Here is a 26788-nt window from a genome sequence, read left to right on the forward strand (position 1 = left end):
CTGAAGCCATTGGAATGGATAGGATTACCCACAGAAAGAGTATGGAGTGAGAAAAATCTTGAATCACATATATTTAATTTCAAAGTAAGGAGGAAGAGACACTGGTGAGCAGTTAGGCAGATTAGAAGGAGTATGATAGGTTTGGGAAGCAAGGGAGAGTGAATGCAATGTAAATCAGAGAGTTAAAGCAGTATGAGGATGCTGGATTTGGCAATTAGTAGGTCACTTTTTTTTTTTAACCACTGATTTTAGTAGAGCAATAGGGACAAAAGCCAGATTTCAAGAGGCTAAATGAATGAGTGGTGGTGAGGAAATAGAAGATGAGATGTGCATTAAAGATTTTGGAACAAGCTTGAGTATGAAATTAAGTAGAAAGGATTATTTAAAAAAGACTATAAAAATCAGGTTTGTATGGCATGGGAAAGGGTTCACTGGAGAGAGAACGATATCTGGTAGGAGATAATTGATAGGGTGAAGTCTTAGAAGAAATGGGGGAGGATAGACTCAGGACAGTTTGTTAAATAAGACTTGTGTAAAAGTGGGAAGATGGATAAAGATATAGATAAATTTTGAGAAGTTAAGGATATTGCAATCATGGCTTCTAAGTGAAATAGGCAAGATCATCTTTTGAGAAAGAGGGACTTTCAGGTGGTATTGGGAGCTCAAAATAGAGTAGGAGGTCAATTAGGGATGAATAGAAGAGCTGTTGGGCTTCCGTCGTGGCGCAGTGGTTGAGAGTCCACCTGCCGATGCAGGGGACACGGGTTCGTGCCCCAGTTCAGGAAGATCCCACAGGCCGTGGAGCGGCTATGCCCATGAGCCATGGCCGCTGAGCCTGCGAGTCCGGAGCCTGTGCTCCGCAACGGGAGAGGCCACAACAGTAAGAGGCCCGCATACCGCAAAAAAAAAAAAAAAAAAAAAAAAAAAGAACTATTAACTAATTTTGAAAAGGTATTTGTTAAAACACGTGTGCGTCTGTAGATAGTACCAGTTGTGGTTACTACAATTATGATTTTCTTTAGCAGTGCTAATCAGTCTAGGAGCAAGAATTTGGGGGGAATAAAAGAATTTAGTTTTACTTAGGGTTAAAGGGTATTATACGATGTGGGGGTAAAAAATGGGATCAGTGCGAGTGAGGAAATGGAAGGGTTAAAGGACAGTATGTTGTAGAACGAGAGGTTCACATTTGTGAGCTTGAGAAGTGTAACCCTATTAAATCTATTTGTGAATGCACGTTGTTGAAATGGGAATGTGATATGAAGAAGTTTGTTGGACTAGAGTAAATTAAGATGAGTCCATTGTATTGAGTGATTTGATTTATGAAAGTTTTAGAGCTTCGGTATGATGGTAGGTTTTAATGATAGAGAGGAAAACTATGAATCAAGTATCAGAATATTCTAGGAATGTTGGAAAGGGTCTTGGGTCAGTACATGGCAATTATAATATGGGTGAGGTAATAATACATACAAGTTATGGGAATTTTAAAGGAGGAATTATTGCAATAAGGATGAATATTAATTGGAAGTGGTGGCAGGGGGAGGAGGTTGTTAATCCCTTCCCCTGTTTTTATAAGTGGGAGAAGAATATTCTTGAGAGAGTCTTAAAAAAATAGTGTAGTAAATAAAAAGATGTATAATGTATAATTATGTAATAAAAAGGATTCAGTTAAACTGAGGTGGAGGAAATGTTCAAGGAGAAGATTCAGAATTTAAGGAAATTGTATTGACTTTGGAAAGGAATTTGGTGGGCTGGGGAAGAGCTAGAGAAGAGTGTAGATGAAAACTATACCTCAATAAAAAGAAAAACAAAGAGAATATTAAAAAGACATGTACTCAAGGGTCAAGTTAAAAAAAAAATGTAGTGGAAAGGGTAGAGTGGCATTACCTAAGAGATGAGAGAATAGCAAGGTAATAAGCTGTAGGGATTGGAATCTAGGGTGGTGAATGTGATTCCCAAGCCTGGTGATAGAAGGCAGAGGATTAGAAAGTAGATTAGAGGGGGGATATGGTAACACAGGGAGTGGGTTATGTATAGGACTGAGTAGCTCTAAAGATTCAGACTGGAACTTTGCTGTAATGGTGCTGTCTCAAACCTGCCTCTCAGATGTATAACTCTAATGTGAGTCTTCAGTAATTTAGGAGGCTGGCTAATGTGAGCTGCTTCATCACATATACCTAGATTGATAACTCACTTCTTGGCTTCACTTAGCATTGCACTGTCCTACCACCCATTTCTCCCTGTCTAAAACTTATTATCTAAAACTTACTTCAAAGCCCAGTTCAATTGTGCCTTTTCAAGAACTATCTCCTAATTAACTCAAACTTAAAAAATATTCCTATTTTTGAATTTCCATGGGTGTTTGCGCCTCTTATGTGATGTTTGCCAGATTCCATCATATATTCTAGCTTGCTGAATTGTTTAATCTCTGCTTTTATACCGTTAACTCTGTGACAGGGGCTGTCTTATTCATTTCCTATCCCCGTAGCATCCAGCATGCCTAGAGTGTTCTGGTTAAGAATTCCACCTCTGGAATCAGACCAGTGATGGATTAACATGGTGACCTTGGGCAAGTTATTTGTATTTTTCAAACCTAGATTCTTCATCTATAAAATGGAGATAATGCCATTACTGAACTCACAAGAATTTTGTAAGATTAAATAAAATAATTTGTGTAAAGTACTTAGCATAGTGCCTGGCAATGGTAATTACTGTTGTTTAAAATAAATGTTTATGTAATATATGAATGAATGGTTCCACAAGCTCCTTGAGAAAAAGTCATGCTTTCTGATTATTTGACATATATATATAATGGGAATAATTAGAGTGATTTTTCTGTATGCTAATGTAAATACATTAAGGTTTCTTAAAGAGGGGTATTTTAGTATAAAATATTGTAATAATAATAGTTATCATTTATTTGCAGTATTTGCCAGATATACTCTAAAGGGAGACGATCTCCCTTTATTTTGAAATATAGTTGATTTATTGTGTTTGTTTCAGGTGTACAGCAAAGTGATTCAGCTGTATATATGTTTTTCAGATTATTTTCCATTATAGGTATTACAAGATATTGAATATTGTTCCCTGTTTTGTACAGTAAATCCTTGTTGCTTATCTATTTTATGTATAGTAGTTTGTATCTGTTAATCCCATACTTGTAATTTATCGTTCTGCCCACTCTCTTTCCCCTTTGGTAACCATAAGTTTTTTTTCTATGTCTGTGAGTCGGTTTCTGTTTTGTATTTAGATTCATTTGTATTAATTTTTACATTCTGCATACAAGTGATATCGTATATTTATCTTTTTATGACATTTCACTTAATATGATATTCTCTGGGTCCATTCTTGTTGCTGCAAATGGCAATATTTCATTCTTTTTTATGGCTGAGTAATATTCCATTATATGTATATATATATATATATATATATATGTGTGTGTGTGTGTGTGTGTGTGTGTGTGTGTGTGTGTGTCTACACACACCGCATCTTCTTTATCCAGTCATCTGTTGATACACACTTAGGTTGCTTCCATGTCTTGGCTATTATAAATAGTGCTGCTATGAACATTGGGGTGCATGTATCTTTTTGAATTAGAGTTTTCGTCTTTTCTGGATATATGCCCAGGAGTGGGATTGCTGAATCACGGTAGCTCTATTTTTTGTTTGTTTGTTTTTTTATTTAATTTATTTATTTTATTATTTTTGGCTGCGTTGGGTCTTTGTTGCTGCGCGCGGGCTTTCTCTAGTTGCCGCGAGCGGGGGTTACTCTTCGTTGCAGTGCGTGGGCTTCTCATTGCAGTGTCTTCTCTTGTTACAGAGCACAGGCTCTAGGTGCATGGGCTTCAGTAGTTGTGGCACGCGGGCTTCAGTAGTTGTGGCTCACGGGCTCTAGAGCACAGGCTCAGTAGCTGTGGAGCATGGGCTTAGTTGCTCCATAGCATGTGGGATCTTCCTGGACCAGGGCTTGAACCCGTGTCCCCTGCATTGGCAGGTGGATTCTTAACCACTGCGCCACCAGGGAAGCCCCTCCAGTTTTAGTTTTTATTTTTTAATTATTTAAAAAAATATTTATTTTATTTTATTTATTTATTTTGGCTGTGTTGGGTCTTAGTTGCAGCATGTGGGGTCTTTGTTGTGGTGCTCAGGCTTCTCTTCTCTCTAGTTGTGGTGTGCGGGTTCCAGGACATATGGGCTCTGTAATTGTGGCGTGTGGGGTCCAGAGCGCATGGACTCTGTAGTTTGTGACACGTGGGCTCTCTCTTTGAGGCATGCGAGCTCAGTAGATGTGGCCCTGTGGCATGTGGGATCTTAGTGCCCCAACTAGGGATCGAACCCATGTCCCCTGCATTGGAAGGAGGATTCTTTACCACTGGACCACCAGGGAAGTCCCCATTTTTTGTTTTTAAAGGAACCCACATACTGTTTTCCATAGTGGCGGTACCAACTTACATTCCCACCAGCAGTGTAGGAGGATTCCCTTTTCTCCACACCCTCTCCAGCATTTATTATTTGTAGACTTTTCCATGATAGTTATTCTGCCTGGTGTGAGGTGATACCTCATTGTAGTTTTGATTTCCATTTCTCTAATAATTAGCGACATTGAGCATCTTTTCATGTGCCTTTTGGCCATCTGCATGTCTTCTATGGAGAAATGTGTACTTAGGTCTTCTGCCCGTTTTTTGATTGGGTTGTTTTGTTTTATTTTGTTTTGTTTTTTTGATATTGAGTTGTATGAGCTGTTTGTATATTTTGGAAATTAAGCTCTTGTCAGTCACATTGTTTGCAAATATTTTCTCCCATTCTGTAGGTTGTCTTTTCATTTTGTTGATGGTTTCCTTTGCTGTGCAAAAGCTTTTAAGTTTGATTAGGTCCCATTTGTTTATTTTTGCTTTTATTTCTTTTGGAAGACTAGACTATGTCACTTTAATCTTGGCAATTGAAAAGCTGGATATTGTCCCCTTTTTAGAGGAGACACTGAGTCTCAGAGAAGTCACAGCTAGTAAGCCAAGATATAAATTTAGGTTGTTGGACTTTAATATTTTTACTCTAGAGCACTGTGCTATACCAGACAGTCACAAGCAGCGATGCATCATTTATTAAAATGCTCTAATACCAACCTAGTATCAGATGGAGCAACTCAGTTATAGAACCCCTAAAATTTTGGGAAGTCACAATAGTAGTCACTAAAAGAAATGTACAAACATTCTGCAAAATAGGATAGAAGCATTTTTAACTCAATGAGTCTGTCTGTGATTTAAGCAACTGATATTCCTTTTTTAAAAATACATATATTTTATTAAATTGAAAGTTGACTAGAAAGTGAATTTATGTAAGAAAGGTTTTCTTACCATTTATCTAAATGTTATATATTTTTGGTAGTCTGAGAAATGCTACTTTATTGAAAATTATTTAAATCTATTGAAAGCTTAAGTATAGAAGTTAAAGTAATTTTTACATCAGTGATTGCTCGAGGAAATGCATATGGTGAAATTCATGCTATTTTCATGAAATGAGAGAAATTATTTCAGCTATGTAGATTTCTGGATAAGCTATAGCCCATTCGTTATAACTGTTATTTTAAAGGTTTTTTAATTTTTAAGTTGAGATATTACATACGACACAGTACAATATCTTTAGTTTGATGATTTTTTATACTTGTATACATACACTTGTATAACTATCACCTAGATCAAGATACGGAACATTTCCAGCATCTCAGAAGGCTAACTTGTATCCCATCCCAGTCAGTCAGTAGTTTTTCCCTGCTCGGGTACTCACACTATCCTAACTGATTTGTTTTACCTGTTCCTGAATTCCACATAAATAGAATCATACATTCTTCTGCATCTGTTTTCTTCTGAACGTAATGTCTGTGAGATGTATCCGTGTTGTGCACAGCAGTAATTCATTCTTTTTTATTACTATGTAGTTTTCAATTAGCAATAATTGCGCCTCGGATAAACCTCGTTGGCTATGATACTGCCACTGTGCAAAGCTTGTAGTTTTCTATTGTGTGAAAAGGTTTATCCATGCTCCTGTGATGGACATTTGGATTATTTTTAGTTTTTGGCTATTAAGAACAAAGATAACATTCTTATACATGCCTTTTGGTGGACACAGGCACTCATTTCTCTTGATTAAATATCTAGAAATGTAATTGTTGGACATTGAGTAGGCAGGTGTTTAACTTTAGTAGATACTGACTGGCAAAGTAGATGTATTCGTTTACACTCCCACCAGCAATATATGAGACTTCTAGTCTCTTATCAATACTTGGTATTGTCATTCTTTTTAATTTTACCCTTTCCAAGGGCTGTGTAATGGTATTCTCTTACCATTTTAGTTTACACTTCCCTAGTAATAATGAAATTGAGCATATTTTCATATGTTTATTGGCCACTTGGACATTCTTTTTTATGGAGTACCTATTCAAGGCTTTTTCCCATTTTGAAGATTGGGTTGTCTTGCCTTTGCTTTATACGAGTTCTTTATGTGTTCTGGTTATGAATCCTTTGACAGATATATGTATTATACAGTATTATTAATTATAGTCACCATGCTGTACATAGATACATGAATTATAAATAATCTTCCAGTCTGTGGTTTGCCTTCTCACTCAATGATGAGGTTTGGTGAACAGAAGTTTTTAATTTTAATGAAGTTGAGTTTATTAATCCTTTCCTTTATGGATTAGTACTACTTGAGTCTTGTTTGAGAGATCCTTGCGAACCCCAAGTTCATGAAGATATTCCCCTCATTTTTATTCTAGAAGCTTTATTTGTCTTTGACATTTAAATCTATGATCAATTTAAAAAGAATTTTTGATATAGTGTGATGTTTATTACTTGTTTACCTTGTTTGGTTATCAAATTGTGTCAGCATTACTCATGGAAAAGATCATCCCTTTTCCACTGAATTGCAGTGGTGTGTTTGTCATAAATAGGTGATCACATTTGTGTGGGTCTCTACCATTCATTTTTATTATGAAATTTGTGAGAAATTTCAGTGAATTGTAAGTTCCAGGAAGACTTAGGCTGTGTTTAATTTGCTCACTACACTATACCCACTGGCTAGCACAGTGCCAGACACATGATAGACATTCAGTAATTATTTGTTGACTGAATGAAAGAATCATAAAAGAAAATCCCGTAGAAGTCTCAAAAAGGTTGGTGAGGAAAGACTTAAGCTGTTCTCTGTTGCATAAATGCTTAGATATGTAGCCCTCACCTTGTGTTCTCCTCCCCTGTGGCCCCCCACCCCCCATTATAAGAATTTATCTGGTCTTATGGTTCAACCAACATAAATCGAAGACCTACTGGATACTAGGATTTTTTTTTTTTTTAATATTTATTTATTTATTTGGCTGCGTCAGGTCTTAGTTGCAGCATGAGGAATCTTTAGTTACGGCATGTGGGATCTAGTTCCCTGACCAGGGATTGAACCCAGGCCCCCTGCATTGGGAGCGTGGAGTCTTAACCGCTGGACCACCAGGGAAGTCCCTGGATACTAGGATTTTTGCCAAGGAATTTCTTACTGAGTTCTTAGAACCAGCTTTCTTTTTTCAGTTGTCATCATATGTATATTGTTTAATTGAGAAATTTTGTGAGAATCTGCTACTCTTTGATTATTTTTGACCTTTAGTCCTTCAGGTTCTGTAAAATGTATCAATGTAAATTGTAAATGTAACAAGAAACTAATTTGAAACAAAAGATAACTGAAAAGATTTATTCTGTTATGTTATCTCATTTAATGTTAAATTATAATTTTTACTATGTCTTTGTAGAAATTGTCACAGAAGGGAAAAGGAAAAAGCCTTCATCTTTGGAGTTACATAAGGTATGTATTAGTTTTGCTCTTAACCTTTGCATTATCTTTAGAGTTAATAATATTGAAAGTATTTTGGTATTTGTCTTTTTAATAAAATTTTAGGGAAAATACTGTAAATCCATAATTAATCAGTGTTTTTTTGGGAATGGTATATCCTAATAAACCAAGGGTTAGCTAGGAAACCCTTTCTGGGACCAGCCTTGTTTAAATCATTGTAAAATTTTCCAGTATACTTTCCAAGTCTTATTTTAGATTTATATAGAACAGAACTCATTTCTTTGATGACTGAATATATTAGAGCACCTGAGATTCATTCACTTATGATACTGTAGATGTTGAAGAGTTGTATTCAAGTCATGTGCTGAAATTTACTGTTTGGAATATGTATGTATGTCCTTTTAAACATACTTTTTTTCATTTATTTATTTCTTTTATATAAGCCAAGAGTAGCAAAACAAGTAAAATGAAGTTTCTACCTACATAGAGGTGTTTAAAAAAATTTAATCTGTGTTTTTAGAAAGATAATCTTTTTTCCTATAGAATTTTGTGATTTAAATGCCATAGTACCTTGATTTGCATTATAATAATTGATTAGAGACTTTTCTCTGACACATTCTAATTATACACAGAGGACTTTAATTTGGTGTATTTTTTGGAACAAAGAGGGACAAGAAGAAATCATAAAGGAGGGCTGTGAGAGGAATCAAGAGCACCTTACAAGACCACACAGAGAGCATGGCTTTGGATACTCTTTTTCTACCTTGGCTTACTTCAGATTTGTGGGGTGTGGTTTCTTCATTTAAAATTCTGGGACTTCCCTGGTGGCACAGTGGTTAAGAATCCACCTGCCAGTGCAGGGGACATGGGTTCTATCCCTGGTCTGGGAAGATCCCACATGCCGCAGAGCAACTAAGCCCGTGCGCCACAGCTACTGAGCCTATACTCTAGAGCCTGGGTGCCACAACTACTGAAGCCCGTGCTCCTAGAGCCTGTGTTCCGCAACAAGAGAAGCCACCGCCATGAGAAGCCCACACACCACAGTAAAGAATAGCCCCTACTCGCCGCAACTAGAGAAAGCCCATGCGCAGCAACACAGCCAAAAAAAGAAAAAAAAAAGAAAAAATTCTGGATTTAGGGAATCCAGGCGGTTCAGTGGTTAGGACTCCATGCTTTCACTGCTGTGGGTCCGGGTTCGATCCCTTGTTGGGGAACTAAGATCCCACAAGCTGTGCCATTCAGCCAAAAAAATTCTGGATTTAGCTTAAGTGAGGTAGATGAGGGAGTTAAAAAAGAAATTTACATTGTTATTATACCCAGTTTTATTATTTATTTATGTATTTGATTTTTAAGAATTTTTATTGGCGTATAGTTGATTTACAAGGTTGTGTTAGTTTTAGGTGTACAGCAAATAAATCAGTTATACATATATCTACTCTTTTTTAGATTCTTTTCCCATGTAGGTCATTACAGAGTATGGAGTAGAGTTCCCTGTGCTATACAGGGAACTTATTAGTTATCTATTTTATGTGTAGTAGTGTGTATATAACAATCCCAGTCTCCCAGTTTATCCCTCCCCCACCTCTTTCTCTTCTAGTAACCATAAGTTTGTTTTCTACATCTGTGACTCTATTTCTGTTTTGTAAATAAGTTCATTTGTACCAGTTTTTAGGTGCCACATATAAGCAATATCATATGATATTTGTCTTTCTCTGTCTGACTTACTTTACTCAGTGTGACAATCTCTAGGTCCATCCTTGTTACTGCAAATGGCATTATTTTGTTCTTTTTTATGGCTGAGTAATATTCCACTGTATATATATGTACCACATCTTTTTTATCCATTCATCTGTCGATGGACACTTAGGTTGCTTCCATGTCCTGGCTATTGTAAATAGAGCTGCAATGAACATTGTGGTACATGACTCTTCCTGAATTATGGTTTTCTCAGGGTATATGCCCAGTAGCGGGATTGCTGGGTCATATGGTAGTTCTATTTGTAGTTTTTTAAGGAACCTCCATACGGTTCTCCTTAGTGGCTGTATCAGTTTACATTCCCACCAACAGTTCAAGAGGGTTCCCTTTTTTTCTCCACACCCTCTTCAGCATTTATTGTTTGTAGATTTTTTGATGATGGCCATTCTGACTGGTGTGAGGTGATACCTCATTGTAGTTTTGATTTTCATTTCTCTAATAATTAGTGATGTTGATCATCTTTTCTTGTGCTTTTTGGCCATCTGTATGTCTTTGGAAAATGAGAAAAATGTACATTTAGATCTTCCTCCCATTAAAAAAATTATTATTATTATTATTATTTTGGCCACACTGCATGGCATGTGGGATCTTAGTTCCCTGTCCAGAGATTGAACCCCCGCCCCCTACATTGGAAGCGTGGTGTCTTAACCACTGGACCGCCAGGGAAGTCCCTGTTTATTTTTTTGATATTGAGCTGTGCGAGCTGTTTGTATATTTTGGAGATTAATCCCTTGTTGGTCTCTTCATTTGCGAATATTTTCTCCCATTTTGAGGGTTGTCTTTTTGTTTATGATTTCCTTTGCTGTGCAAAAGGTTTTAAGTTTAATTAGGTCCCATTTGTTTGTTTTTATTTTCATTACTCTAAGAGGTGGATTCAAAAGATATCGCTGCTATTTATGTCAAGAGTGTTCTGCCTATGTTTTCCTCTAAGAATTTTATAGTATCTGGCCTTACATTTAGGTCTTTTTCAGAAAAACCTATTTATTTATTTATTTATTTATTTTTGGCTGCATTGGGTCTTCATTGATGTGCGCAGGCTTTCTCTTGTTGTGGCAAGCGGGGGCCACTCCCATTCCGGTGCATGGGCTTCTCATTGCAGTGGCCTCTCTTGTTGCGGAGCACAGCTCTAGGCACATGGGCTTCAGTAGTTGTGGCATGCGGGCTCAGTAATTGTGGCTCGTGGGCTCTAGAGCGCAGGCTCAGGAGCTGTGGCACACGGGCTTAGTTGTCCTGTGGCACGTGGGAACCTCACGGACCAGGGGTCGAACCCGTGTCCCCTGCATTGGCAGGCAGATTCTCAACCACTGGGGCACCAGGGAAGTCCCCATTTAGATCTTTAATCCAATTTGAGTTTATTTGTGTGTATGTATACCTGGTTTTAAATACCTCTGTATTGACTGCCACTTCTTTTCTGCCTAATACCTTCAGTGAAGTGAAATGCTTTGCTTTAGGACATTGGTTTATGCATCTTGCTCTGAAGCTCCACTATTAGAAATTCATAATTTGTATTATGAATTTGTATTATGAGTGTACTGACTAAATACATTTCTCTTATTTTTAGTTGTACAGCAATGTTTTTTAAAACTGTTAATTTTCAAGTAACTTTAAATTTACAGAAATAGTACAGTTTCCATCTACCCTTCACTCAGCTTCCCCCAGTGTTAATGTCTTACATAACCATAGTACAGTTATCAACATAAAGAAGTTAACATGGGTATATTTTAAACTATAGACATTATTTGAATTTCTTCAATTTTTTCACTAATGTCATTTTTCTGTTTTAGGATCCAATTCAGGATCTCACATTGCATTGATTTCCTTAAGTCTATGACAGTTCTTGTCTTTTTTCTTTCGTGACCATGACACTTTTAAAGAATACTAGGCAATATTTTGTTGAATCCTTAAGTTTGGGTTTGTCTTATGTTTCTAATCATGTGTGATTAGATTAAGGTTGTGGCTTTTTGAGAACAATACCACAGAAGGGTTGTGCCCTTCTCAGTTGTCCTATCAGGGGTACATAATGATGGTATGTCTTATTACTGGTGATGTCAGTCTTGATCACCTGGTTAAGATGGTGTCTGTGTGGTTACTCCATTGTAAAGTTATTTTTTATCTTTAGTAAATAGATATCTTGGGAGAGATATCTTGTGTTTTTTCTCCCAGTTTTATTGAGGTATAATTGACATATAGCACTCCATAAGTTTAAGGTGTACAATATAATGATTTTTCTTACATACATCATGAAATGATTACCACAGTAGGTTTAGTGAACATCCATCATCTCATATAGATACAACATTAAAGAAATAGAAAGAAATTTTTTCCCTTGTGATGAGAACTCTTTGGTTTTATTCTTTTAACAACTTCTATTTATAACGTACATCAGTGTTCATTTCTTTATCATGTTGTATGTTACATCCCTAGTACTTATTTATCTTACAATTGGAAGTTTGTATTGGGAGAGATATTTTGAATCTATGCAAATATACTGTTTCTTCTTAAACTTTCACCCACTGTTTTAGCATTTAACAGTGGATCTTGCTTGCAACAGTTAAAATACGATATTCTATTGGTGACTTTCTATTTTCTTCATTCCCTCTATATTTATTAAAATTCTTCTGGAATGGATAGCTGTCCCTCTTGTCTCACTTATTTATTCAATTATTTACATATATCAACATGGACTTATAGGTATTTATTTTATTCTATGTGTTATAATCTACTACTGTCATTACTGGTTTTGTTGATCAAAGTATTCCAGCTTTGGCATTGGAAGTTCTTTCAGGATGGCTCTTGTGCCCTTTTGACATGCTCCGATGTTTGTTTGTCTGTTTTTTTGAGCTCTTCCTTACTTTCTGGTACTATAAGATACTTTCCGAGGAGCTCTGTTTTTTTAAATTCAAGAATAGTATTCAGAAACCCAGCTCAGGGTGCTAGATGTGCTCATCCTGCTGGGGTGTCATCATTTCTAGGCTCTCTCAATAAACAGGACTAGAAGAATATATGTGTACTAACTCATACATATACATACATATCTGTATTTATTTCTCTATCTGCTTATCTATACATCTAAAGAAACCCTTATGAGTTCAGTACTGTTACTTCTGATTCCAATCCAATACCACAGGGCTTATTTTAGCCTGCCCTCTTTCCTTATTTATTTATTTTTTAATATTTATTTATTTGGCTGTGCTGGGTCTTAGTTGTGGCACGCGAGATATTTGTTGCGCCACGTGGGATCTTTAGTTGCAGCATGTGAACTCTTAGTTGCAGCATGCAGGATCTAGTTCTCTGACCAGGGATCAAACCCCCGGCCCCCTGCGGAGTCTTAGCCACTGGACCATCAGGGAAGTCTCCTTCTTCGCTTATTTTTAACTTTTCTGTCTCTCAGTATCTACATTATATTTTCTTATTTGTTCAACCATAATATGCACATGAAGTTGTGGTACTACTGTTTAAAAATGTAGAATTTTTTTAGAATATTGGCATATTAAATTCTTGTTAGCAGTTAATAGTATTGCTTTTTCTCTCAAGGCAGCTAGGGAAATAAATCACTGAAAGGATTGAAGTTTTGATTGGTATAGGGACAAGACTCTGATATATTTTAAGTATTTAAAAAAATATTTCTAAATCAATACTAGATTGTTGTGAAGAAATTAGAAAATTCAGTTGAACAAAAAGAATACCACCTGGACACAGTTAAAATTAACACTGAAGTGTATATCCTACTAATTTGTCTGCGTATCTGTATATCTATCTATAATAAACAAATATTTAAATATTTATGGTTGAAAACCACAAAATACTATTTTATTATTTACTTTTTCTACTTAATTATATATTATAAACATTTTCTGAAATCAAGTTTAAAGCATTGCTCAGTAGATACTTATTGGGTACTTAACATGTATTGGACACTATACTAGGCATAAGTACCAGGGAAGCAGTGGTAAACATTTTCAATGACTACATTATATTCAACTGTAGGGATGTATCACAGTTAATTTAACCACTATCCTGTCATTATATTTTTGAATTGTTTTCAGTTAAAAATTATAAATTGTACTGCAGTTATTATCCTTGTAGCTAAATCTTTGGAACATCATTATCTACTAATTATTCCTGGCCTTTTGATAGGTGCTGGAACTAGATTAACTCAAAGCTTATATCTCTGGATAGATGTAGAGTAAGAGTGTGAACACTTTGAATTCTGCTAATGGGGAGATCCATAGTCTTTGGCTTTTTAAATGAGGAGGTCGATACTGAAAACTAAAAACCAAGACTTTCATTCTTCCTTGGTAAGTCATAGCCATATCTTTGAGCAGACCCCAAAGTTTCCCTAAATAATAATTCTACGTCTATGTAGTATCTGAAGAAATAAGTGATTAAGGTTCTGAAGTTCTGTATTAAGATTACGGCAGAGATCATTTCAGCTTGTAAGGAGCATATGTTAGCAATGCATAACTTGTCGATAGAATCCAGCATATTTACCCCCCCCACCCATTATCTTCTTTTGATAGCATTCTCTTTTTGAGGGCATACTGTAATGAATTAGGTATAAAATGAACCTCAAAGTGACTGTGTGAATTGATTTGCTGAAAGGCTTGTTTAGTATTACATTTGAACATTAGTAAGTAAAATAAAATAAATGTTCTTGAGCTTTGTTTTTGGGAAGTTGTTAGAGTTCTGTCAATGTATTTAAGTATAACTTGAAGGGAAGGGGGTTTAGAACCCTTTTTTGCCTTAAAAGATTAAATTTTGATCTTTAAAGTATTAGGAGGGTATTGAAAATATTTGAAAGTATTAGGAGTCCGTTCTGATTCTTGTAATGGAATTATAATATAGGCTTTGCAGAATCATTAGTGGCTTAGAATCTCTGTTGATTGTACACAATTGAGATCATGATTAAAATTTGTCTATGAATAGATCAGATTGTTGTAAAGAGACAGACATTATTTTTATGATTTAATCATTAAGAAAAAAGTGAGTGTAGAAAAATTTGACGGAGTAGTTAGTTGTACCTAAAATCTGCTTGCCACGCATATACAATATTAGACCGAGAGATTTAGATATGTAATTTATTGACCAGGAAGCTGCAGCAGAGGTTTTTCTGGAGCTTTAAATGTTTATTTATTTTTTCTTGCTTTTAATGGTTGCGTGATAGTCCTATTAAAAAATAAAACATGTGGAAACTGTAGGAAGACACAAAAATGAAAATAAAAATCACTCCTTATATTAGCATTCAGAGCTAGTCACTGGTAAACGTTTTTGTGCATATCCTTTCACATTTGTTTTCCATATATGGATTTTTTTTTTGCCTTATAAAAGAGAGATCATTCTGTAGATATGATTTTCTTTATTACTTGTATTGGAAATAATTTCTTATTTGTTCTGGAACATGTTTTTTAATAACTGCTGTACAGTATCTCATTATTTGTCTTTACAGTAATTTTATTTGTGTTCTTTTATTATCATTGTTTCTATTTTTTCTATACTATAAATAATATATAGTCTATGTCCCTGTTCATAAATGTTTGTATGTATATACAGTTGGTCCTCGAACACAATGTATTTGAACTGCTTCAGTCCACTTATACACAGAAGTTTTAAAAATAAATACTATAGTACTACACGATCTGTGGTTGGTTGAACCTGAGGATGTGGAACTATGGATACATAAGGGTGATTATAAAGTTACTCAAATTTTCAATTGCGCAGGGGTTGGTGCCCCAACTCCTGAATTGTTCAAGGGTCTACTGTACTTTGATTTTCAAACCTTTTGATGCTTGTTTAGAGTTTTAATAAATTTCCAGATTTCATATGTTTATGCTTTTAGGGGAAGTAGAGAGCTCCTTTTTTTGAAGATAGGGTAAATTATATTTTGTGTCCATCCTAATGGAAGTATACATGAATATTTATTAGGGTAAATAATTTATTAACTTTGAGTCTAATCCACTTATAGGTAAAATAATAAAAACGAATTACTGTGAAAAAAGAATATAAAATCTTCCACAGAAGACATCAGAAGTCTTTTATTTTTACAAAATACTCAACACCTATACCCAACTCTTTAAAAAATATCAGCTGCTCTCCTTCAAGTTTGAACTTGGTATCTTTTTAGGTTATTACTAGGGCTGTGTAACAGATTATCCCCAAACTTAGTGGTTTAAACTTACTTGGCTCATGAATCTGCTGTCTGGCCAGGGTTCAGAGATAGCTTTTGTTGGTTTCATTTGGAGTTAGCGAGGTTTGCTTGGGGGCTGAGGCCTGGAATCATCTTAAAGGATCACTCACTCACTTACCTTGATACCTGTGTTTGGAAGCCTCATATATCTTGTTATATATCTGTTCTTTTTAGCCTTCTCATGAAATCTTTGCAGCACAGCAGCTTCAGGGTATCCAAGATTTTTTTTAACCTATGGCTTACGGCTCCCAAGGCATCTATACTGAGAGACAGAGAGAGATGGAAAAAAAGAGGGAGGAAGGAAGGGAAAACACACAAATATTGCTACATGAAAGGTAGGCTGAAGCAGTGTAGCTATACATAATGCTTTTTATGATCTAGCATTGGAAGTCACAGGCCTGCCCAGATTCAAGGGGAAGGAACATAGACTGCACCTGATGTTGGAGAACGGGTCAGTATCACATTGTAAGAAGAGCATGTGGGTTGTAGAATATTGATATGGCCATGATCGGAAAACACAATATGCCACAGTGTCTAATGTAGGCTAAATATCCTACTCACAAAGGATCCATGGGTGTGAACAGTCTGAAGCCCTTGTCTTACTCCCTGAAAAAACAACTGTTATTCCCTGATTAAGAATACAAAGGAAATGACTGATTTAGAGATAATGTTTTGGCAGATGAAGAATTATAAAGAGGTACCTTTTATATAAATTAAATATAAATAATTAAGATGTTACTGATGCCCAAGAGGATTAACTCCAGGGTACTAATGAAATAAGTGTTCAGATACCCTTTCTTCACAATTATTTTATCCTCCTAACTTATTTTTACTCTCACTGAAATCATTTTATCGTTGTCACTGGTTGTAGTTGATACAGTGCTTATATGTTATGTAATAAGCTGAACTTGATGCTTAACCATCATTTATAATGTGAAAGTTAAATTATTTTAAGTTCTAAACAAATGATTTCAAACTTGTGGCTACACTATATCCATCCATTCATTTGTTTATTCAGTATCATGAGCCATACACTTTGGAGATGTAAAGGTGACTTAAGGGTGCTCTCTTTAAGGACCTCCACAGTCTGGAGAAGAAGACAGACATGTAGACAAATAATTATAATATAGTATGAAATGTGTTAATACAAATTACCAAGTACTAACACCCAGAGAAAGGAACGCCTTGGTGTGGGAGTGTTGACTGTGTGGATAAGAGAATAATTTTGTGCAAAATCTGAGGTATTTAATAGGGGAGAAATAGAGGGAAGAGCATTCTAGGTTGGAGGAGCAGTACGTACAGAGGGGTAGAGATGTATGCTTGAAGAAGGTTGAGCAAACTCAGTGGGGTTGGGGTGTAGAGTTTGTGATATTTGGATGATGTCAAAGAGCCCAGATTGTTAAGAGTTTTATATATAAGTAATGGGTGCTATTGTTGAATTTAAAATTGTAGCCATAATTAGATTTGTGTGTTAGAGACCTCTGGGGATAGCGTTTGAAAGATTAAAAGGGAAAAAAAACTGCAAGTAAGAATAGTTAAGAAGTTATTATGGGGGGAACCTTCAAGATGGCAGAGGAGTAAGACGTGGAGATCACCTTCTTCCCCACAGATACATCAAAAATACATCTACATGTGGAACAGCTGTTACAGCACACCTACTGAACGCTGGCAGAAGACCTCAGACTTCCCAAAAGGCAAGAAACTCCCCACATACCTGGATAGGGCAAAAGAAAAAAGGAAAAACAGAGACAAAAGGATAGGGGTCCTCTGGGCAGGAGCAGCAGATTAAATCTCCACAATCAACTTGATGTACCCTGCATCTCTGGAATACCTGAATAGACAATGAATCATCCCAAAACTGAGGCGATGGACTTTGGGAGCAACTATACACTTGGGGTTTGCTTTCTGCATCTAATTTGTTTCTGGATTTTTGTTTATCTTAGTTTAGTATTTAGAGCTTATTATCATGGGTAGATTTGTTCATTGATTCGTTTGCTCTCTTCCTTTTATATATATATATTTTTTTTTCTCCTTTTTCTCTTTTTGTGAGTGTGTATGCATATGCTTTCTGTGATTTTGTCTGTATAGCTTTGCTTTTACAGTTTGTCCTAGGATTATATCGTTTTTTTGTTTTTTTTGGGTGTAGTTTTCCACGCTTGTTATCATTGGTGGATTTGTTTTTGGTTTGGTTACTCTCTTCTTCCCTTTTTTTTTTCTTTTTAATATTTAAAAAAATTTTTATTTTAATTATTTTATATTTTTCTCCTCCTCCCTCCCTCCCTCCCTCCCTCCCTTCCTTCCTTCCTTCCTTCCCTTTATCCCTATCTCCCTCCCTCCCTCCCTCCCTCCCTCCCTTCCTTCCTTCCCTTTATCCCTGTCTCCCTCCCTTCCTCCCTCCCTCCCTCTCTACCTTCCTATCTCTCCCTTTTCTTCTGAGCTGCATGGCTGACAGGGTCTTGGTGCTCCGGCCGGGTGTCAGGCCTGAGCCTCTGAGGTGGGAGAGCCGAGTTCAGGATATTGGTCCACCAGAGACCTCCCGGCCCCACGTAATATCAAATGGTGAAAGCTCTCCCAGAGATCTCCACCTCAGTGCTACGAGCCAGCTCCACTCAATGACCGGCAAGCTACAGTGCTGGACACCCTATGCCAAATAACTAGCAAGACAGGAACACAACCCCACCCATTAGCAGGGAGGCTGCCTAAAATCATAGTAAGTTCACAGACACCCCAAAACACACCACCGGATGCGGTCCTGTCCACCGGAAAGATGAGTTGCAGCCTAATCCACCAGAAAACAGGCACCAGTCCACTCCACCAGGAAACCTACACAACCCACTGAACCAACCTTAACTACTGGGCCAGACACCAAAAACAATGGGAACTACGAACTTGCCGCCTGCGAAAAGGAGACCCCAAACACAGTAAGTTAAGCAAAATGAGAAGACATAAATACACAGCAGATGAAAGAGCAAGGTAAAAACCCACCAGACCAAATCAAGGAAGAGGAAATAGGCAGTCTACCTGAAAAAGAATTCAGAGTAATGATAGTGAAGATGATTAAAAATCTTGGAAATAGAATGGAGGAAATACGAGAAACGTTTAAGAAGGACCCAGAAAACCTAAAGAGCAAACAAACAATGATGAACAGCATAATAAATGAAATTAAAAATTCTCTAGAAGGAATCGATAGCAGAATAACTGAGGCAGAAGAACGGATAAGTGACCTGGAAGATAAAATAGTGGAAATAGCTACTGCAGAGCAGAATAAAGAAAAAAGAAGGAAAAGAATTGAGGACAGTCTCAGAGACCTCTGGGACAACATTAAACACACCAACATTCGAATTATAGGGGTCCCAGAAGAAGAAGAGAAAAAGAAAGGGACTGAGAAAATATTTGAAGAGATTATAGTTGAAAACTTCCCTAATATGGGAAAGGAAATAATCAACTCCAGGAAGCGCAGAGATTGCCATACAGGATAAATCCAAGGAGAAACACACCAAGACACATATTAATCAAACTATCAAAAGTTAAATACAAAGAAAACATATTAAAAGCAGCAAGGGAAAAACAACAAATAATATACAAGGGAATCCCCATAAGGTTAACAGCTGATCTTTCAGCAGAAACTCTGCAAGCCAGAAGGGTGCGGCAGGACATATTTAAAGTAATGAAAGGGAAAAACCTACAACCAAGATTACTCTACCCAGCAAGGATCTCATTCAGATTTGATGGAGAAATTAAAACCTTTCCAGAGAAGCAAAAGCTAAGAGAATTCACCAACACCAAGCCAGCTTTACAACAAATGCTAAAGGAACTTCTCTAGGCAGAGACACAAGAGAAGGAAAAGACCTACAAAAACAAACCCAAAACAATTAAGAAAGTGGTAAAAGGAACATAAATATTGATAACTACCTTAAATGTAAATGGACTAAATGCTCCAACCAAAAGACATAGATGGCTGAATGGATACAAAAACAAGAACTGCATGTATGTTTTCTACAAGACACCCACTTCAGACCTAGGGACACATACAGACTGAAAGTGAGGGGATGGAAAAAGATATTCCATGCAAATGGAAATCAACGGAAAGCTGGAGTAGGAATTCTCACATCAGACAAAATAGACTTTAAAATAAAGACTATTACAAGAGACAAAGAAGGACACTACTTAATGATCAAGGTATCAATCCAAGAAGAAGATATAACAACTGTAAATATTTATGCACTCAACATAGGTGCACCTCAATACATAAGGCAAATGCTAACAGCCATAAAAGGGGAAATCAACAGTAACACAATCATAGTAGGGGACTTTAACACCCCACTTTCACTAATGGCCAGATCACCCAAAATGAAAATAAATAAGGAAACACAAGTTTAAATGATACATTAAGCAAGATGGACTTAATTGATACTTATAGGACGTTCATCCCAAAACAACAGAGTACACTTTCTTCTCAAGTGCTCATGGAACGTTCTCCAGGATAGATCATATCTTGGGTCACAAATCAAGCCTTGTTAAGTTTAAGAAAATTGAAATCATGTTAAGTATCTTAACATGATTTAAGCACTTAAGCACTTAAGCACTTAAGCACAGTGCTTAAATCTTAACATGATTTAAGCACTTAAGCTTAACATGATTTAAGCACTTAATCTTAACATGATTTAAGCACTTAAGCACTTCAACCACAGTGCTATGAGACTAGATATCAATTACAGGAAAAAATCTGTAAAAAATACAAATTCATCGAAGCTAAACAATACACTACTAAATAACCAAGAGATCACTGAAGAAATCGAAGAGGAAATCAGAAAATACCTAGAAACAAATGACAACAAAAACACGACAACCCAAAACCAATGGGATGCAGAAAAAGCAGTTCTAAGAGCGAAGTTTATAGCAATACAATCCTACCTCAAGAAACAAGAAACATCTCAAATAAACAAGCTAACCTTACACCTAAAGCAATTGGAGAAAGAAGAACAGAAAAACCCCAAAGTTAGCAGAAGGAAAGAAATTGTAAAGATAAGATCCAAAATGAATGAAAAAGAAATGAAGGAAATGATAGCAAAGAATAATAAAACTAAAAGCTGATTCTTTGATAAGATGAACAAATTTGATAAACCATTAGCCAGACTCATCAAGCAAAACTGGGAGAAGACTCAAATCAATAGGATTAGAAATGAAAAAGGAGAACTAACAACTGACACTGTAGAAATACAAAGGATCGTGAGAGATTGCTACAAGCAACCATATGCCAGTAAAATGCACAACCTGGAAGAAATGGACAAATTCTTAGAAAAGCACAACCTTCTGAGACTGAACCAGAAAGAAATAGAAAATATAAACAGACCAGTCACAAGCACTGAAATTGAAACCGTGATTAAAAATCTTCCAACAAACAAAAGCCCAGGACCAGATGGCTTCACAGGTGAATTCTATCAAATATTTAGAGGAGAGCTAACACCTATCCTTCTCAAACTCTTCCAAAATATAGCAGAGGGAGAAACACCCCCAAACTCACCATCACCTTGATACCACAACCAGACAAGGTGTCACAAAAATATCAAACTACAGGCCAATATCACTGATGAACATAGATGCAAAAATCCTCAACAAAATACTAGCAAACAGAATCCAACAGCTCATTAAAAGGATCATACACCATGATCAAGTGGGGTTTGTCCCAGGAATGCAAGGATTCTTCAATATATGCAAATCCATCAAGGTGATACACCATATTAACCAACTGAAGGATAAAAACCTTATGATAAGCTCAATAGATGCAGAAAAAGCTTTCCACAAAATTCAACACTGATTTATGATAAAAACCCTCCAGAAAGTAGGCTTAGAGGGAACCTACCTCAACATAATAAAGGCTATCTATGACAAACCAACAGCCAACGTCATTTTCAATGGTGAAAAACTGAAACTATTTCCAACAAGATCAGGAAGGAGACAAGGTTGCCCACTCTCACCACTGTTACTCAACATAGTTTTGGAAGTTTCAGCCACAGCAGTCAGAAAAGAAAAAGAAATAAAAGGAATCCAAATCAGAAAAGAAGTAAAACTGTCACTGTTTGCAGATGAAATGATACTGTACATAGAGAGTCCTAAATATGCTACCAGAAAACTACTAGAGCTGATCCGTGAGTTTGGTAATGTAGCAGGATACAAAATTAATGCACAGAAATCTCTTGCATTCCTTTACACTAATGATGAAAAATCTGAAAGAGAAATTAAGGAAACACTCCCATTTACCATTGCAACAAAAAGAATAAAATACCTAGGAATATACCTACCTAAGGAGAAAAAAGATCTGTATGCAGAATACTATAAGACACTGATGAAAGAAATTAAAGATGATGTGAACAGATGGAGAGATATATCATGTTCTTGGATTGGAATAATCAACATTGTGAAAATGACTATACTACCCAAAGCAATTTACAGAGTCAGTGCAATCCCTATCAAACTACCACTGGCATTTTTCACAGAACTAGAGCAAAAAATTTCACAATTTCTATTAAAACACAAAAGACTCCTAACAGCCAAAGGAATCTTGAGAAAGGAAAAAGGAGCTGGAGGAATCAGGCTCCCTGCCTTCAGAGTATACTACAGAGCTACAGTAATTAAGACAGTATGGTACTGGCAGAAAAACAGAAATATAAATCAGTGGAACAGGATAGAAGCCCAGAGATAAATCCACACACATATGGTCACCTTATCTTTGATAAAGGAGTCAAGAATATACAGTGGAGAAAAGTCAACCTCTTCAATAAGTGGTGCTGGGAAAACTGGACAGCTACATATAAAAGAATGAAATTAGAATACTCCCTAACACCATACACAAAAATAAACTCAAAATTGATTAAAGACCTGAATGTAAGGCCAGACACTTTAAAACTCTTAGAGGAAAACATAGAACACTCTATGACATAAATCACAGCAAGATCCTTTTTGACCCACTGCCTAGTGTAATGGGAATAAAACCAAAAATAAACAAATGGGATCTAATGAAACTTAAAAGCTTTTGCACAGCAAAGGAAACCATAAGACGAAAGGACAGCCCTCATAATGGGAGAAAATATTTGCAAACGTAGCAACTGACAAAGGATTAATCTTCAGAATATACAAGCAGCCCATGCAGCTCAATATCAAAAAAACAAACAATGCAATCCAAAAATGGGCAGAAGAGCTAAATACACATTTCTCCTTAGAATGTGTACAGATGGTCAACAAACACTGAAAGGATGCTTAACATCACTAATTATTAGAGAAATGCAAATCTAAACTACTATGAGGTATCACCTCACACCAGTCAGAATGGCTATCATCAAAAAATCTACAAACAGTAAATGCTGGAGAGGGTGTGGAGAAAAGGGAACCCTCCTGCAGTGTTGGTGGGAATGTAAATTGATACAGCCACTATGGAGAACAGTATGGAGGTTCCTTAAAAAACTAAAAATAGAGCTACCATATGACCCAGCATTCCCGCTACTGGGCATATACCCTGAGAAAACCATAATTCAAAAAGAGTCATGTACTGCAATGTTCATTGTAGCTCTATTTACAATAGCCAGGACATGGAAGAAACCTAAGTGTCCATCGACAGATGAATGGATAAAGAAGATGTGGCACATATATACAATAGAATAACACTTGGCCATAAAAATAAACAAAACTGAGTTATTTGTAGTGAGGTGGATGGACCTAGAGTCTGTCATAGAGAGTGAAGTATGTCAGAAAGAGAGAAACAAATACCATATGCTAACACATATATATAGAAAGTTTAAAAGAAGAAGGTTCTGAAGAACCTAGGGGCAGGACAGGAAAAAAGACACAGACGTAGAGAATGGATTTGGGGACACAGGAAGGGGGAAGCGTAAGCTGGACGAAGTGAGAGAGTGGCATGGATATATATACACTACCAAATGTAAAATAGATAGCTAGTGGGAAGCAGCCGCATAGCATAGGGAGATCCGCTTGGCACTTTGTGACCACCTAGAGGGGTGAGATAGGGAGCGTGGGAGGGAGACACAAGAGGGAGGGGATATGGGGATATATGTATACGTATAGCTGATTCTCTTTGTTTTATAGCAGAAGCTAACACAAGAATGTAAAGCAAATATCCTGCAATAAGGATGTTAAAAAAACGTTAATGTGATACTTCATTTATCTACTTTTTTACTGAATGAGAGAGGCTTTTTATAAAATTATATTCGACTACCTATAAAGTAAGCACTGAATTTAAAACTCTTTAAAACTAATACCAAAATATTAATGCAAGTAATATAACGGTTCTGTTAGCTCATTCAGCTCTTATTTATATTTCAGTTAAACCGGTTATTTTCTCATTCTGGTTTCAGATAAAAAAGATGTTAAATGCAAAACCAGAGGATGTTTGTGTTAAGTCACCATTGTCCAAACTCAGAAGCTCAGAACGCTGGGATCTTTCTTTGCAGGGGGTAAATAAAAACTATTTCCTTTTAAGTATGTGGTGTTACTTGGTATGTTAAAATAATTTAATAAAGCTGAATTTTAATTTTCTTATATGTCCTTTTTTTTGTTTTCTAATTGCAGGTTTTAAATTTATTTCTGGCAAATGTTGAAGTGATGCTTTGAGGTTAGGGTCTTTTTCAATTTAAATCTAAGAACATCTTATTATGCATGGTTGTTTCATTCATGAATTTAAATCTCATTATTGTAATATATATTATATTTAAAATTTATGAGAATATTAAGCTTATTAGAATCCTTTGCTCTTTTTCTCTGTTTTGTAAGTTTGAGAGGGTACATCTTAAAGGGTGACACAACTATATGTGTGTGTGTGTATATATATTTTTAAAATATTTATTTTTTATTGGGGTACGGTTGCTTTACAATGTTGTGCTAGCTCCTGCTGCACAGCAGAGTGAACCAGCCATATGTATACACATATCCCCTCCCTTTTGGATTTCCTCCCATCCAGGTCACCACAGAGCACCAAGTAGAGTTCCCTGTGCTATACAGCAGGTCCTCACTAGTTATCTATTTCATACACAGTGGCGTATGAAATAGATTGACCCAGATGTCAATCTCAATCTCCCAATTCATCCCAGCCCAACACGACTATATCTCAAAAGGTATCCTGATTATGAATCTGGAGTAATTTTATTACTATTAAGTATTACTATAGAGTTCTCATGAATAAAGCTTAAGATAGCACTTTATAAGTTTTTTTTTTTTTTTCTTGACAGGCACAACTCATGGTCAAGGTTTTAAAAATAGAATTTTTCTAAGATTTTCTAATTCTCCATTTGAGGATATACGTATTAGTCTACTAGGGCTAACATAACGAAAGACCACAGGTCAGATGGCTTAAACAACAGAAAGTTATTTTCTCACAGGTCTGGAGGCTGGAAGTCCAAAATCAAGGTGCTGGCAGGGTTCATTTCACTAAGGCCTCTCTCCTTGGCTTACAGATGGCTATCTTCTTGCTTTGTCCTCATATGGCCTCTTTTCTGTGCACCCACATCCCTGGAGTTTCTTCCTCTTCTTATAAGGACACTAGTCTTATAGGATTAGGGTCCCACCCTTATGACCTCATTTAAACTTCATTACCTATGTAAAGGCCCTATCTCCACATACAGTCATATTAAAGGTTAGGATGTCAACATATGAATTTTGGCAGAGACAGTTCAGATCACAACAGGAGAATTTTAGGATAACAGACTTTAAGTCACCTTGAATGTATGTGTTTTTATGTTACAGACAAGAAAAATTAACCATTTACTATAACTTGTTCTCAGAGGAAAGATTTGTTGTTAGTATTAGTTGCTTTAACATTTATATATTTATTTATTTTGGCCGTACTGCATGGCTTGCAGGATCTTAGTTCCCTGAGTAGGGATTGATCCCATGCCCTCAGCAGTGAAAACATGGAGTCCTAACCACTAGACCACCAAGGAATTCCCTAACATTATTTAAAAATTTAATAATTAAATAATGCATTTGCTTTTTATACAGTGTACAAAAAAGGGAAATAACAAATGGGACTATTTCCTAAATGCAGTCACTGCTGACAGTTTTTTTTCATTCCTTTCAAGGAAAAGAAAGCATATTGCCCCCATATGACTCTGTATTATTTTTTGATCATTGCTTAAGAGGGATCATGAAATACATAGTAATATTAGTAATATTGTTAATTTTTTCTTCTATTTTAACACATTTAGATCTATCTCTTTTATTTATTTTTTATTGGCTTTGCAATACTCCAAAAATATACTATATACAATAATTTATTCACTTAGTGCACTGATATTAGACAATTTGGTTGTTTCTAGAGTTTTGCTGACAGAAACAATATTGCAAGACCTTCATTTTTTGTAAACAGGGAACTATTTTTTTTTTTTTTTTTTTTTGCAGTACGCGGGCCTCTCGCTGTTGTGGCCTCTCCCGTTGCGGAGCACAGGCTTCAGATGCGCAGGCTCAGCGGCCATGGCTCACGGGCCTAGCCGCTCCGCGGCATGTGGGATCTTCCCGGACCGGGGCACGAACCCGTGTCCCCTGCATCGGCAGGCGGACTCTCAACCACTGCGCCACCAGGGAAGCCCAACAGGGAACTATTTTTGAGTGGAATTACTGGGTCTAAGGAAGTTTGCATATTAAATTTTAATGAATATTGCAAAATTGTCTCACAGAAGATTTGCACCAATTTATATTGCCACCAGTGAGAGCTCCCATATTTCTACAGGTTTACTATTACTGGATATTATCAGGCAGTAAAATTGTTGCCAGTAGAAGAAAAAAATACATTATTTTTTTAAGCTTTTTTAAAAAAAATATTTATTTATTTATTTTTGGTTGCATTGGGTCTTAGTTTTGGGGATCTTTCGTTGTGGTCCGTGGGCTCTCTGGTTGTGGCACGTGGCTCAGTAGTTGCAGTGCATAGGCTTACTTGCCCCATGGCATGTGGGATCGTAGTTCCTGGACCAGGGATTGAACCTGCTTTCCCTGCATTGGAAGGCAGATTCTTAACCACTGG

General features: G+C 36.4%; 1 protein-coding gene across 17 annotated transcripts in view; it reads left to right on the top strand.

Annotated features, from left to right (window-relative positions):
• Positions 1-26788, top strand: part of SENP7 (SUMO specific peptidase 7) — a 171878-nt gene that overhangs the window by 22383 nt on the left and 122707 nt on the right. For 14 of the 17 annotated variants that reach the window (XM_079921982.1, XM_079921984.1, XM_079921985.1 and 11 more), the window contains 2 exons: positions 7783-7835; positions 24132-24230. In XM_079921982.1, coding sequence (XP_079778108.1) covers positions 7783-7835; positions 24132-24230 — 152 coding nt within the window. Of the gene's footprint in view, positions 1-7782; positions 7836-17546; positions 17659-24131; positions 24231-26788 lie in introns of those variants that run through there. The other 3 variants (XM_079921974.1, XM_079921981.1, XM_079921988.1) reach the window with 2 other exon arrangements.

This window comes from Stenella coeruleoalba (genome assembly GCF_951394435.1).
Source record: "Stenella coeruleoalba genome assembly, chromosome: 5".
NCBI lineage: Eukaryota > Metazoa > Chordata > Mammalia > Artiodactyla > Delphinidae > Stenella > Stenella coeruleoalba.